At 46.9% G+C, this 13,502-nt stretch overlaps 1 protein-coding gene across 2 annotated transcripts in view; it reads left to right on the plus strand.

Moving 5' to 3' along the window:
* Kiaa0040 (KIAA0040 ortholog) overlaps positions 1 to 5,725 on the plus strand; it is a 32,672-nt gene extending 26,947 nt beyond the window's left edge. For both annotated transcript variants that reach the window (XM_013158074.3, XM_063240189.1), the window contains one exon: positions 2,345 to 5,725. In XM_013158074.3, coding sequence (XP_013013528.1) covers positions 2,474 to 2,764 — 291 coding nt within the window. In that variant the 5' untranslated portion in view covers positions 2,345 to 2,473 and the 3' untranslated portion in view covers positions 2,765 to 5,725. The remainder of the gene's footprint in view (positions 1 to 2,344) is intronic.
* Positions 5,726 to 13,502: the final 7,777 nt, after the last annotated feature.

The following is a 13,502-nucleotide window of genomic DNA, read 5'->3' on the forward strand; positions in this document are numbered from 1 at the left end:
GATCAAAGTAGAGAAAAGCATCCAAAGTCTTCCCACAACAAATGTACCAAAATTACATGGGTCACAGAAGGCTGAGGTAAAAGCAAAGATCACAGCCAGAGAAGCTAAGCCTAGAAGATAAGAGATGATATGAAAGGAGAGCACCAAGGATTTATCAGAGCACCAGGGATTGCTTTTCTCTGTGAAGCGCTGGGCACCCAATGGTGTGTGGGCAAATCCATGAACTGGGAAGTTCCCAGCCCCAGGAGGGACTTTGGAAAAGGCTTCAATAAGGGGATGTGGCTTCTTTTCTCTGCTGCATGTTGGATTTAAATGTAGGCAGCCATGTGCTTTCTCTAAATCTGCACTTGGGAAGGACTTGGGCTTTGTTTTATGTTTCTTTCAGCATTTGGCAAGGGCCTAACAATGGAAAGTAAATCTCTGCAGTCTCTTCCACAATAGACTGGGATAAACGTTTAAGTCAGTCTGGGGAATAGCCAAGGATTGTAAGAGTCTGCAAATCCTGGGCTCCATGCCAAAAATGGGTTAACTCCGTACAAAGGAATAGGAGGCCCCGGAGCAACCTGTGAAGAGCTCACCTCTTAGGGATCTGGAGCCAAGCACCCCAGGAGGAAGGCCAAGTCAACCACTTGTGACTCCTGTCTCCATCTCTTCAACTGTGGAATAGGGGAATCATGGTACCTATTTCATAAGGCTGTAATGATGATTAAGTGACTTAATAGGAATACAAGCCTGCGTCGAATTAAGTAGCTAATAAAAGTTAGCTAAAAGTACTATTGTCTTACAGCATTACCTCAGTCACTGTAGGCCAAAGGGCACAGTAGTAAGTGCCAATTTATATAATTGCAAAAATTGTGTTCATCAGGAGTAGGGTATCAGGCCACCTGACCAGGACTAATGTCAGGTGGGGCCTAGGAAGGTGCACAGGTCAGTCACTGAGCATATGAGACATTTACAGAGCATTTCATCCCAGGAATGAGACCTTGCAGGACAACCTCTGAGGTACTGTGTATATAACACACCACCCAAGAGGGCCATACCTTTACCTTCCAGAACAAGGCAATAAAATGAAGCCTGGCTAGTCTGCATCTGTCCAGTCACTGCACCATTTTGTTGCTCGCTTAAAAGATAAAATGCACGTGAATGTGATTAGAAAAACACTGAGCAAAATACATCACAAAATAGTATTATCGTCATTAATTCTCCCACACGTCCAGCACCCTTGCAAAATAGCTGGACTCATTATCAGGAAGTCTGGCAGCTTTGTGTGGCCCCAGGCATGTCACCTTCCCATTCTGAGCTTCATATCTGTCATCTTTAAGTGACAGTGGATCAGGATGATTTCTAAGTCTCCAGCTCACTAATCAGTGACTCTAATATTAGGGTCCAGGGCAATGTCTTGCACCAGGAAGTCTTATAAATTTTCTTGAGTCATATTTGTCCTCAAAGTCTTGTTTGGACCTAAGAACCCACAGATTCCAGATACCAAGGAAGCCTCTTACACTTAGCAGCTGAGCCCTGAGACACATGTGGAGCGGTAGAAAGAGGTGACAAAGGAAGAGGGGACTAGTCCCTGCTCTACACTGAGATCAGCACAGGAGCAGAGAGGCATCCTGAGACTCCACTCCAGTTTCCTCCTGACAAGAAAAGAAACAGGCAGGAAGGAGACTTGGGAACCAAGCAGCCAAAAACAGAAGGTAAAGAGGGAGTAGAAGGTAGAAAGTACAGAGAAGCAGACACAGGTGTGGGATATAAGGAGGGGAGGAGACATGGAGCAGGGAAGACAGCAAGTAAACAGGAGGCAGGAATGAGACAGGAGGAGGACTGCTCACCCTTTAACCTTGAGGAAGCCCAAGTGTCTCCTGCCATAGGCAGCAGGATGTAGCCATTCCATGTTGTGCTTCAAAAATGGCAAGATACCTACATAGAAGGTTAGGCACCAAACTGTCCCACGGGGAGTGCATATTCAACACCTGTCAGGTAAGCTGCAGCGGAGAGAAGAGCTAAAGATCATAGTGTAGTCTAGGGAGTTGGCCCCTAACCAGACACTGGATATACACATGGATTGCTTTATCTAACAACTCTTGATCATCTATTATGATACCAGACCTGATGTCATATTATTTTATCCATAAGCTTAATACTGTATTTCTACATAGCAAGAACTGGTTAGTGCTTATTGACTAAATGCATGAAATTATCTTATTTATCTCAGTACAACTTCAGTGGACTCCTTGGAAATCTTCACTTTCTTCCCTTTCCTAAGCCTAAAATCGGAGATCTGTTAAAATTATAGACCATTCCCATTGGATTTCTCTTGAACTGTCTGTTTCAATCTCCTCAGGTCTTGTGGCATGCTCAAACTCAAAGCTGAAAGAGGAATAAATCCCAAGCATCCAAGGCTGTGTCTTCTTGAACCCAGGACTTGCTAGTGAGTTGCAAGGGACATCTGTCCGCAGACCAGCCAAGCACCATGGAGAAAATCAGCTCCTTCTTCAGCTCCATCTGGGACACCATCGTGACCAAAAACGAAGAGGGTGTCTTCAACACTGTCTGCCTGGCTGTCCTCCTGGGGCTACCATTGTTGATGATCCTCACCCTTCTCTTCATCTGCTGTCATTGCTGCTGGAGCCGAGCGGGTAAGAACCGCCAACAGCCAGAACGGCACAAGAAAAAGAAGAAAAAGGATGAGGAAGACCTCTGGATCTCTGCCCAGCCCAAGCTTCTGCAAATGGAGAAGAGGCCATCACTTCCTGTCTATTAGCAATAAGTACAGGTATCCTCCTGCTGGGGTCAGACCTCCCTCCAACCACACAGAGATTAAGGAGGAGTCCCTAAGATGATGCTCTCATGTGCACAGAATAACTACTCAACCCAGGAACAAACCTCAGACTCAGTGTCCCAGTGGAGGACACTTTCAGGAGAGCACACGGACAGTTCTCGCACTGCCCTGGCAGCTATGTGTCTGATAACAGTGCCTCGCTACGGAACCAGATGTGCATTCCACTTCTCTCTGGCATACCTTACAAACTAAAGCACAAAGAACATTCATCCATGTGATCAATGTGGCTTCCACATGTACACACACACCAGAAACACTTATGCAAACTCAAATAATAGGTACTTGGGCAAGTTTAGTCTGTTCATCAGATAGGCATTAAATGCATACATCATGCAAAGCAGTACATTATATATACATGCAGAAGTGTCTCATAAAGAAATATGCCCACATTTAGGCACATCTGCATCATTACACAGGCAGGCCAGACCCTGTGCACTGTCTGTTCCATATACCACTCAGGTTGGAGATGTATGCTTTCCTATTCCTATATTTACATAGCCTTTTACTGCAATATTCACAATTGGACATTCCAGCAACCTGGTACAGGCCCCTCCCAGTGTATATTGACACACCAAGTTCCTGTGCTTCTGGCCCCTTCCCTATGCCTAAAAGTTTCAAGTATGATGGATTAAAATTCACTGAAAGCTCTTTTCTTGGAACTCATGACAAGGTCCTCATTACCACTGATGGCTGTTTAATGTCGTCCAAGACCTCTCTGGGATGCTACCGCTTTAACCAAGGTGGATTTTCCAAGCAAGAACCAACCACTCTTGGCAGTGACTCCTAGAAAGCTATGGAAACCCACTCATCACTTCAGTAGGCTGCAATTATGTACCTGTGCAATGTGTATGCTACAGAAGGAAAGGGTGATAAGATGCTACACTGAGCTGGGTATCTTCTTTGTAACCAAAGGTTTTCAGTAGGGAAGGAATTAAAGACAGTCTCCAGTACAGCCTCAGAGCAGGAACACTGGGAATGGTTTCATGAGTGTGCAGGGGGTGCATGGTGTGTTACAGGAGTGCAGGAGTAGCAGAGGTCCAGTGAAACCAGGCTGGAGGAATGAAACGTTTACTAATACTTATCTTGCAGCTCAGGCAAGTGGGTACTCATAACTATGGTTGCTGTTGGCTATGAGATAAGGTTAAGGGTAAACTTGTAACACCTCACCATTCCCCCAAAGTGACCTTCTCTTCTGCAAGAGCCCCCTCCTTGCTGTAGTAGACCAGACTAGGTACTGATTTGCAGGACCGCATGTGCAGTACCAAAGGTCCAGCAGACACATGTGCCCTGAGGTCTTCAGTGAGTTGAGAGTCTCTCCCCTGCCCCAGGCTGAGGGTGAGAAGTAGAGTGAATCTCCCTCTATGATGAGCTGGTTGTGTTTTGATTCTATTGCAAGGATATTACAAAGATAAGTAATTCCCAACTTGGGAGTAGATTGTATTTTAACAGTTCATTTGCACATCTGCCAGGGAGCTTTCTTGAAATATTTTCCCATGGAAGTTATTCTAGACAGTGGCAAAACCACTGTCTAATTAATAAGATACCTAAGGTATGACAGGCATAGTTTCAAGCCAACCCCATAACCTTTATGACCCTCTTAATCATAAAGATATTAGTAAAAACATTACAAAAAACCAAACTCAGTAACTGTGTGGACAGAAAGCTGTGCTCTGTTGCCCACTTGGGTACCTGGTATTCACCTGCCCTCCCGGTGTACCCCGGGCTGTGGAGAGTGGGTACCTGGCAGTGACTCTGCAATCAGGATTTCCTAACAGATAACCATGTGACTCATCATTTAGGCCTGCATGCATTTCAAAGCCAGTCACTCCTAACCCTTTCTCTAAATTCCTTAGGCCTTCAGGCATAGGCATTCTGATTATCTGTCCCCTTATCAGAGGGACAGCTTGTGTCGGAGCATCCAGCTGTGCTCTGCATGTCACAGGATGGCCCTGGCGCGGCATCTCCCCACCACACGCTTCCCCGTCTGCTGCTACCCACCAGGACGAGTTGTTCTTCACATTTTCAACTCTCAGTCCCGCTAAAGTGGATGATTTGGGGGAGATGTGGGAACTGACAGCCAAGATAGGGTGTCAGATATGATCCAAGAGAGTGGATCACCTGGATCAGGGTCTCCATGGCAACTGGCTGCCAGTTTGAGTAAAGGCCGCAGTCAGCTGTCATGGCTGTGACCAGGCCTCTGTCTCCAGGCACAGCAGCCCTGCTGCCTCCTGGTTAATGCACTTGCTCCAACCCCGGGCATGAGACACTCAGAAACTCACTCCTTCACTGCTTCCACAGCATGAGACCCAGAACCCAAACTGAATGGGATTTACACCCGCCCCAGGCTTTACAGAGTGCCTAGAATAGGACCGGGTATGTGACAGGCCCCCACATTTCCTGTCAGATGAATGGAAGCATGAAAGCATCTAAGGCAAATAGCCTTTCCTTTTTCTTCTCACTTTATTCTTATCTTTCTTTCCCATTTGTCTCCGATCCCTTCTTTTCCCTGTACTGTGCCAATTCTGTCCCTTTATTCCTCACCGTTTGTACTGGCAATCAGTAGAACCTCAGAACCTGTGCCCGTGGTGGGGAGCGGGGGTTAGTTAATGAGGAACAGAAATGATTCATACAGAAGAGGTTTCCTAAGCCAGCACACGCTCAGAGAGGACACCCCCGCGTCCTGGCCTGTACTCTGCACAGCCTCCGCCAGACTCAGATGACAGCCAGAGGGCTTTTCTCCGTCACTTGATGGACTTGCTTTTTGCTTTTTGTTTCTTGGGAAGGAAAGGCAAAGAGGAAATTGTATTTGTCAGTATTTTTCTGTAAAATTTAGACACACAAAAAGAAAAATTTTATTTAAATAAATATTTTTAAAAATTGAAAGCTGTGCCCAGCCTCCTTACTTGCCACAGTCAGTTGCTTCCTTAACAGCAGGTATTTATTACGCCTGCTCAGTCACGACTCAGAAATGACCGATGCAGGAACTGTATTCCCTCTGGGATACAAAAGGCCCTGTCCTGCTGGGTCACTGCTTTCTTCCAGTAGAATCAGAGCTTGGAAAACTAGGAATGTGACTCTCTTTCCCTCTTTGCAAAGCACACAGCCCCTGATGGAACCCTTCAGAGGTGGAAGCTGCAGAAAAGCGCAGGGAGGTTCCTCGGCAGCATGTGTTAGTTTTCATCTCTGGGACACTCACAGTTTAAAGGAGGAGGGGCTTGTCTTTGGCTCATGGATTCAGGGGTTTGAATCCACGGTTAGCTCACTCCAAGGCACAGAGACGTCATGGCAGAGGAGCACGGCAGAGGGGAGCTGCTCAACTCAAGACAGGAAGCAGAAAGCAGGGCAAGAGCCCGAGAGGAGGCACCTGGGACCAGACACAGTACTCACGCTCACACCCCTAGCGTGGGCTTCCTCCAAGTAGGCCCCGCCTCCTAATAGCCAAATTAGCTATGCGCTCATGAATGGGGACCCATTGATGAGATTAGTGGTCACAATCCAGTCACCTCTTCAGGCCTCCCTCAAGCCAGTCAAGTTGAGGATCACAATTAACACTTAGCAACTTTCCCTTCAGTAAGACCAATCAATACATTCCTACAGGGAAGGGGGAGAATAGCAAAGATGTAAGCAAATTAGGGCTCTGGGTTAGGTTGGTGCTGAGAAGGGAGGATCTAGAGCCTCTGTAGTAGACACTAGGGATAGAAATATATGTGCTTGTGTGCGTGTGCGTGTGCATGTGTGTGTGAATGCACACCTTATTTTCAGGCTTGCCATAGCTTTGTGTTGGTTATGAAGTGATAGATGCTTCTGATTCCTCTCTTGATAACGCTGAGCTTGCTATCAAAGCAGTGGCTATCTGGAGTAGAACTGTCCAGGAGAACCAGGAGTGATGGACATGATCTCCATACTGTCCAGTATGGTACCGTGAGTCACATGTAGCTATTTAAAATTATTAAAATCAAGTGAAATTAAAGGTCGAGTAGCTCAGGCACACTAACTAGCCATATTTCAAGTGCTCAGTAGCCAGCTGAGAAGCACAGCTCCCTTCCCCGATACGGACACTGACACTGTAGCTTGTTAGTTTCATAGGAAGGGTAAGGATAAGGAAATGTGCTGGCAAAATGCTGTGCTGACCATATTTAGAGAGGGCTTAAGAAGCACAGACATGCATTTTTCCCTGCCTCCTGCCAGACAGGTGATTTGTGTATTTCTAGCTGATTCCTAGGCCCCTTTCCTGTCACCCACATTCAGGACAATCAGGGAACAGAGGCTTTCATTCACTTTCCTGCTCATTTCTTCAGAACACTCCTGGACCTTCCAGGGCAAAAGTGGGATGTTGCCCAGAAATCACCTAGGGAGGAGAAATGGCTGCCGCACATTCGAGGGGAGCCAGAGCTCAGGGCAGGCAGCCCCCCACCCGGGTCCAGCCAAACTCACTGGAGCACTTCTGCTCCGACCTCTTCCCCCTCCACCTTGATATTATCCCCAAATTGAAAGCCACAGGATTGTAAGACTAAACAAAGAATCATTCCAACCGGACTTCTGTTTCCATCTTAGTTTCATAGAGATGTTTTCAAATGCCTCTGTAGGAAGAGAGAAAAGTGTCCCCACAAAGAGGCACCTTATTCAGGGAGGGCTATGTGTGCACACTTTGCCCCCTCCTTAGGCTATTTAGCCCATAAACAATCTTTTTCCATAAACAATTTTGACTGCTTGCTATGTCTGATGATTAATCTTGACTGTCAGTTTGATTGCCTTAGGCAACACCTAGGAGATTAGTGAGGTGTGCTTCTGGTGTGTCTGTGTGGGTGTGGGCTTGTGACTTTCGGGGCTCTGTCTGGTCCCTTTCCCCTTTCCCTCCATCTCTTTCCCTGCTGTTCTCTTCCTGGATGCCGTGAAGTGCGTGGCTTTCCTATGCCACCCCTTTCTGCCGTGGTGTTTCTGCCTCAGAGCCAGTCACACAGGGATGGAACCTTCTAACACAGGAATCCCAAAGTAAATGCGTAAGTTCTACACGTCAGATATTCGATCAGGGCGACAAAAACACTGACTGATACACTCCCACAGAGCACACAGGTTGCTAGTGATATGAACTCATCCTGGAAGAGCTCACAGCCTGGCTGAGGGGACAGACTGTCACATAAACTACTGCAACACAGTGTTGTCAAGCTGCCTTCAAGGTGGGTCCCACGGCTGGAAGGAGGATGGGCTGCCAGGAGGACACACAAGTACAGAGAGTTACACGGGACAAAGCTGAGCAAGGAGGCACGGTTTGCAGGGCGTCAGCCAACGCTGTGAAGGTGCACCTGTGAAGGGGCACTGACAGAGTGCCAGGGACAGCTTGCAAGGACCATGCAGAAGCATTCCTCAGTGCTACGGGATGGGACTGGCGACTAGAGTCCCAAACCTCATGTCAGCCACCACCACCCCGTTATGTAATTGAGGCTGGTGACTTAATCTCTCCATTAAGACTGATCTGCAGAGCTCAGCTAATGATCGTCCTTATCGCCTAGGAAGGAAAAGATTAAATGAGATCATGCATATAAAGCACTTAACACAAAGTCCTCAATAACTAGTGGGTATTACTAATAAGAATAAAAGAACAATCATGAGAGAATTGTGTCCTAGGACTCAGAGGAGAAACTTTCAAGAAAAAAGCAACAGCCCCTACAATCAGACAACGCAGCCAGGTCAGGGAGAAAGGGATCCTTAACATTTATCAAACTTTCTCTTTCTCCCCCGAGGCTTTCTCTCTCTTCTATTGTGAACCGTATAATCCTGTTGGCTCCTCATATCCTTAGAGCTGACTAGAGATACACCCCCATCAAGGAAAACATATCCTCAAATGTTTGCAATGAAGTTACAAAGACTTAGAGATCCAAACACACTGTTACGGTCTTGGAGGGCTTTACAACCAGAGCACTTCCATTACCTCATGTGAGGTACCTTCATTTTATCAATGAAGGAAACAAAATCCAGAGAACAGAACCACCCTACCCAGCCCTTAATGGAACCCAAAGCCTTCGGATTCCTGCCCAGTGTTTCCACATATGGGGCACCCCAATCCAGGCCGGTCCGCTGATTTGGACCCCTCAAAGACTGCTGAACTAGCAGGAGTACCTCCTTTGGGTCAGACTTACTGAATGCAGTCAGGCCCTGGCTATGACCCTGTCAAGAACTCAGATGTCTCCAGAAGTTTCATGGAAAGCCCCATCCGCCTCCTCAGCCTTCCCTGATTAAACCTAATTCTCTTTACTCACCAAAATGAAAACTGCTTTTCCTTTCATTTCCTTTAAATGAAAATACTACTGAAATACTGTTGTTTTCTACTTCTGTCCTTAGAGTTGTACGGCATTTCATCTGTTTTCTAGATAAGGAGAATTTTAGGGGAAAACCAGGAACCTAATTTCTTTCTAGAACGTTGGAAATTAAAATTCAGTGCATTTCCCCCATAGAAATGACCAACTAACAGGAAGACTTTGGAAACCATATGAAAATTAAGAACCGCCTGAAATTCCTTCCAGGGCTCCCTCATTCACCTTTCTTCACGCTGACAACTTCCATTGCCTAGCTCCCATGTACCATGTCTGGGGGTACAGCTCATCTCTCGCCATCAGTCTCATCAAGGTAGAGCCTCCTTACCTATTCTTGCACTAATCCAGCAACTACACTACCCGAGCAACCACCAAGTGCAGGCGTGCTGAGCCGGACCACCTAGGCTGACTTTCCAGAGGATGGGACCAGAGAGAGGAAAGAAGTAGGATCACAGCCCCAGAACTTCAGGGAATTGAGAAGGGACGCTGGAGAGGCTCCTGATAGGACAACAGTGCCATCTCCTGGCTATCCTGAATATAGCAAGCATTTTGGACCACATTGATCAGTCCCAGTTGACATGCGATCCTCCCCGATCCTCTCCACCACCCTGCGGAATGCTTTAAGGTACTGACTTGGACAGTTTTTCAGCAGAGAACCTTTTCCAGTAATTAACTAATTTAGCCAATAACTTTTCACCTGCCTTTCTGGGATTCCTTTGGACATGCTGCTGCTCTGACTTGCTTTTCTCCCTGTCCGTCTGTACAAGGTCTTTGCACACCATGAACTGGTCCTTTTCCTTCCTTGATCAAGATGCTTTGAGTCATTCCTTATCTCTCTCCCAGGATCCTTCAGAATTTTCTTTGAATCCCTGAGAATCCTAAATTGCAAAGCAGCTTTTTTGACCTCATTCATCAAACACAAACTTTGGGACCCATTCCCAAAGGAAATTGTTCTATCAGGAACAACCAGTTCCAAACACCATGAAGCAAGGAGCCATCCTCTGGATCCTGTCCATGCACCTTCTTCTTAAAGATCGCTCCTCCTCTTTCCCACTGTCTCAGCTGCACACCAAAAAGTCATTACCTCCTGCTAAGCTATTACAAGAGCCCTAGCCTGTCTGGGAATCTCTATGCTTTACACTCCCTCCCCCAGAGGATGGCCAGTGGGTACAGGGGTGCCCTGGACTCCAGGAACAACTTCTGATGTTCCATCGCTTGGTAGGATAACCAGGGTTGGCAACAATTATTGCATATCCCAAAATAGCTGGTAGAAAGGATTTTCAGTGTTTCCAACACAAACAAATGATGAGTGTCCGAGGTGATGGATGTGCCAATTACCCTGATCTGATGGTTACACGTTGTATACATGTATTGAAATGTCACGCCATAGCACATAAATATGTGCACTTACATGGATCAAAAACGAAAATAGATTTTTCAAAAATTTGACCAACCCCCATTCTCCAGTCCTGCCACCCGACATATTTCCAAAATCCAAGCTTGACTGTGCCACATCATGGTTTAAAACCTACAAGAGTGATCCACTGTCCACATACATCCATATGAGCCCTGAACCCTGGCTCTACCTCACAGCAGGACCCCAGGGCAGCCCAGCAACCTCAGATGCACAGGACTCGCCTGAGACACCAAAGTGGACCCTGGAAGGGACACTCACGCTGACTCTGACAGCAGTGTGAGCTGAGAACCACTGCTCCAGCAAGAATCCCTCCAGCCCAGCTCCCCGGCCCTCCTCATCCCTGAAAATCCACTTTTTGTCCTTCAATATGACAAGACATGCTCCGTGTTCTCATCTCTGCCACTGAGTTCCCCACCGCCACCACCATCCTTCCAGATCCAATGCTGGCATCAGGTCCACAGCTTTCTCCAGCACCCCAGGTAGGATCACTCTCCCCGACTCTGCTGCCCATCCTCCCACGATCCTCTCTCTTGTCTGCCACTGTCCTGGGTGGTGCACACACTGTCCCCACCACCCTGTGAGCCCCACAAGGGCAGCATCCTGTTTGGCTCATCACTGCCTTCCTTGTGTCTTGTGTGGAGTGGACAGTGCTCTCGAAACTTTGGCACAGGCTGTGACTTCTGTCGTGCTCCCGATTCTGGTGCTTCTACACAAACTTCTCCTTGCCTTGGTTTGTCCCAAGGGTAGGAACTGCTTCTTGGAAGCTGCCAAACCTCGGATGGCTCATAATCTGGCTCTCAAAAATGATTGCCCCTCTCTGAAAAGTCAGTCTGCCCAGACAGCCTTTCTATGGCCTATGTGTAAGTACCAGAGGCCAAGCTGCCGCAGCTGGGCCCAGGTTTTCCACAGTCATGATAAACTTTCTTTGCAAATGAGCTCCCGACTTCCTCACCAGCCCCAACAGAACTTTAAAGGACACTGGAGGATTTTTAAGCCCCAGCATAAATCCTATGGGCAAAAAAAACACAAGACCAAACTCCAGTGTCCCAAAAATCCTCTTCACAGGTAGAGATGAAGAAATGTTGGAGTCAAAGAGCCTGGAGCATGAGCTCTGTAATCTGTTGCTAACACAGACTCCACCAGAGTGAAGACCATGAGTGGCCCCCACATCCAAGTTCCGTAGGCTGTGGTCACCAGTTGGGCAGCAAACCCCATCCAACATCTGCTGGCTCAGAACATCTGAGGAGCTCAGAAATCTGTATTTTAATATATATGTTCAAGAAGCATTTTCAAAGTTAAGAAGCACTACCGTCATCCACCATCTCTGCCGCAAAGTCAGTCCCTGAGGGTGGGCTCATGTTGCCAAGATGACATTGTTTACTAAAGAACTTGACCTACCAGAGACAAGCCCAAGGCTTCTGAGTCGCTGAAGTGCGTACTCTGTGCCTACACAGCAGACAGCAGAAGGGAATTCAAGGAGAAGATTTGGAACTAAGCTGGATCAACTAAAAGAAATCTGATAGATTTCCCCCATCTCAGAAAGGCCTCCATAGCCCCTCAGCCCCTGAGAGAACATCACTGTTACAGTTTATATCTAGATGCTCCCCACAAAGCCTCATGTGCTCATAAGGGTGTAATTAGTCAACTTATGATCTTATACGTAAATGAGATGTTGGGAGGTGAAGCTTGATTGGAGGGGCTGTGTTGCTGGGGGCGTGGCCTAGAAGGATGCCTCTCTTTGTCTCTCCCTTTCTTTCTGTCTCTCCCTCTCTGTCTCTGTCTCTCTGTCTCTCTCGCTCTGTCTCTCTCTCTCTCCCCTCCTCTCTCATTCCTCTCTGCTTCCTGCTGCCATGTCATGAGCTGTTTCTTCTCTACCATGCTGACACACCTTGGAACCAGCCGACTATGGACTGAAACCTTCAGAAACTGTGAGCCAAAATAAACCTCCCTTTCCTTAATTGTGGGTGTCAGGTATCATGTCTTAGAGATAAGAGAGTAACTAAGACAGCCACCTCCAGGTTTCACCACCCATCAGCACCTCCAGCTCTTAATCCTGCTTTTTCTCCTGTGCATTTATCACTTCTTGCAATTATACATTTACCCATCATTTATTGTCAGCCTCTACCACTGAAATATAAGTATAATTTATTATTGTTTATCATCAGTCTCCATGTCTAGAATATAAGGAAGGACTAGAATATATAAACAAAATGGATACATGGATATTTTGTTTACCTGAATAGGTCTGATGCTTAGAGTAGAATTGTTGGGGTCTGTACTTAAATGCCCCAAGCCCCCCAAATGGGTGCACAGCAAAGGCCCAAAGGAATAAGACACACAGCATGGTCTTTAGGACTACAGGAGGGTAAAATCCTTAGCAGAGCTCATAACTCTGCTAGCTGGCCAACTGACTGACACTGGGCAGCCTGTACGTAATCAGAACAGGCAAGGAGGTGAGTGGACAATGGAGGAAACCTGAACAGAATCTTGGGAGGGTTCAAGGGCCCCTCAGAGCAACAGATGATGCTAATTAAGGAACACTATCCAGAAAGTCTCCAGGTGGCTTCAGCCATGGCCTATCTTGCCACCGGAAGTGTCTCCTAATTCTCAGTTCAATCATGCCGGGGCCATGCCACAGCCCTGCATGTGTATTCAACTTCAACACCCTCCAACACAGAACCTGGCACTTGATAGGATTTAATCAACAACTACTGAATGAGTGAGTGAATGAATGAATGTGCACCAGCTCTGATAGCTTGAGAACTAGATCTGTCTTGCCCACCTCTGTTTCCTCAGTGCCAAGCACATGCTTCGTTCAAGGCAAGCCAACACTTAATAGATTCTCCATCAATGAGCAACATGCAAACACATTTTTTAATGAGTGGCCCCAACATCAACAGTGGACTTCATTCAGGCCACTCGTTATCCGATC

This window comes from Cavia porcellus, unplaced genomic scaffold (assembly GCF_034190915.1).
Source record: "Cavia porcellus strain 051 isolate PalLab524CR breed Dunkin Hartley unplaced genomic scaffold, mCavPor4.1 scaffold_29, whole genome shotgun sequence".
NCBI lineage: Eukaryota > Metazoa > Chordata > Mammalia > Rodentia > Caviidae > Cavia > Cavia porcellus.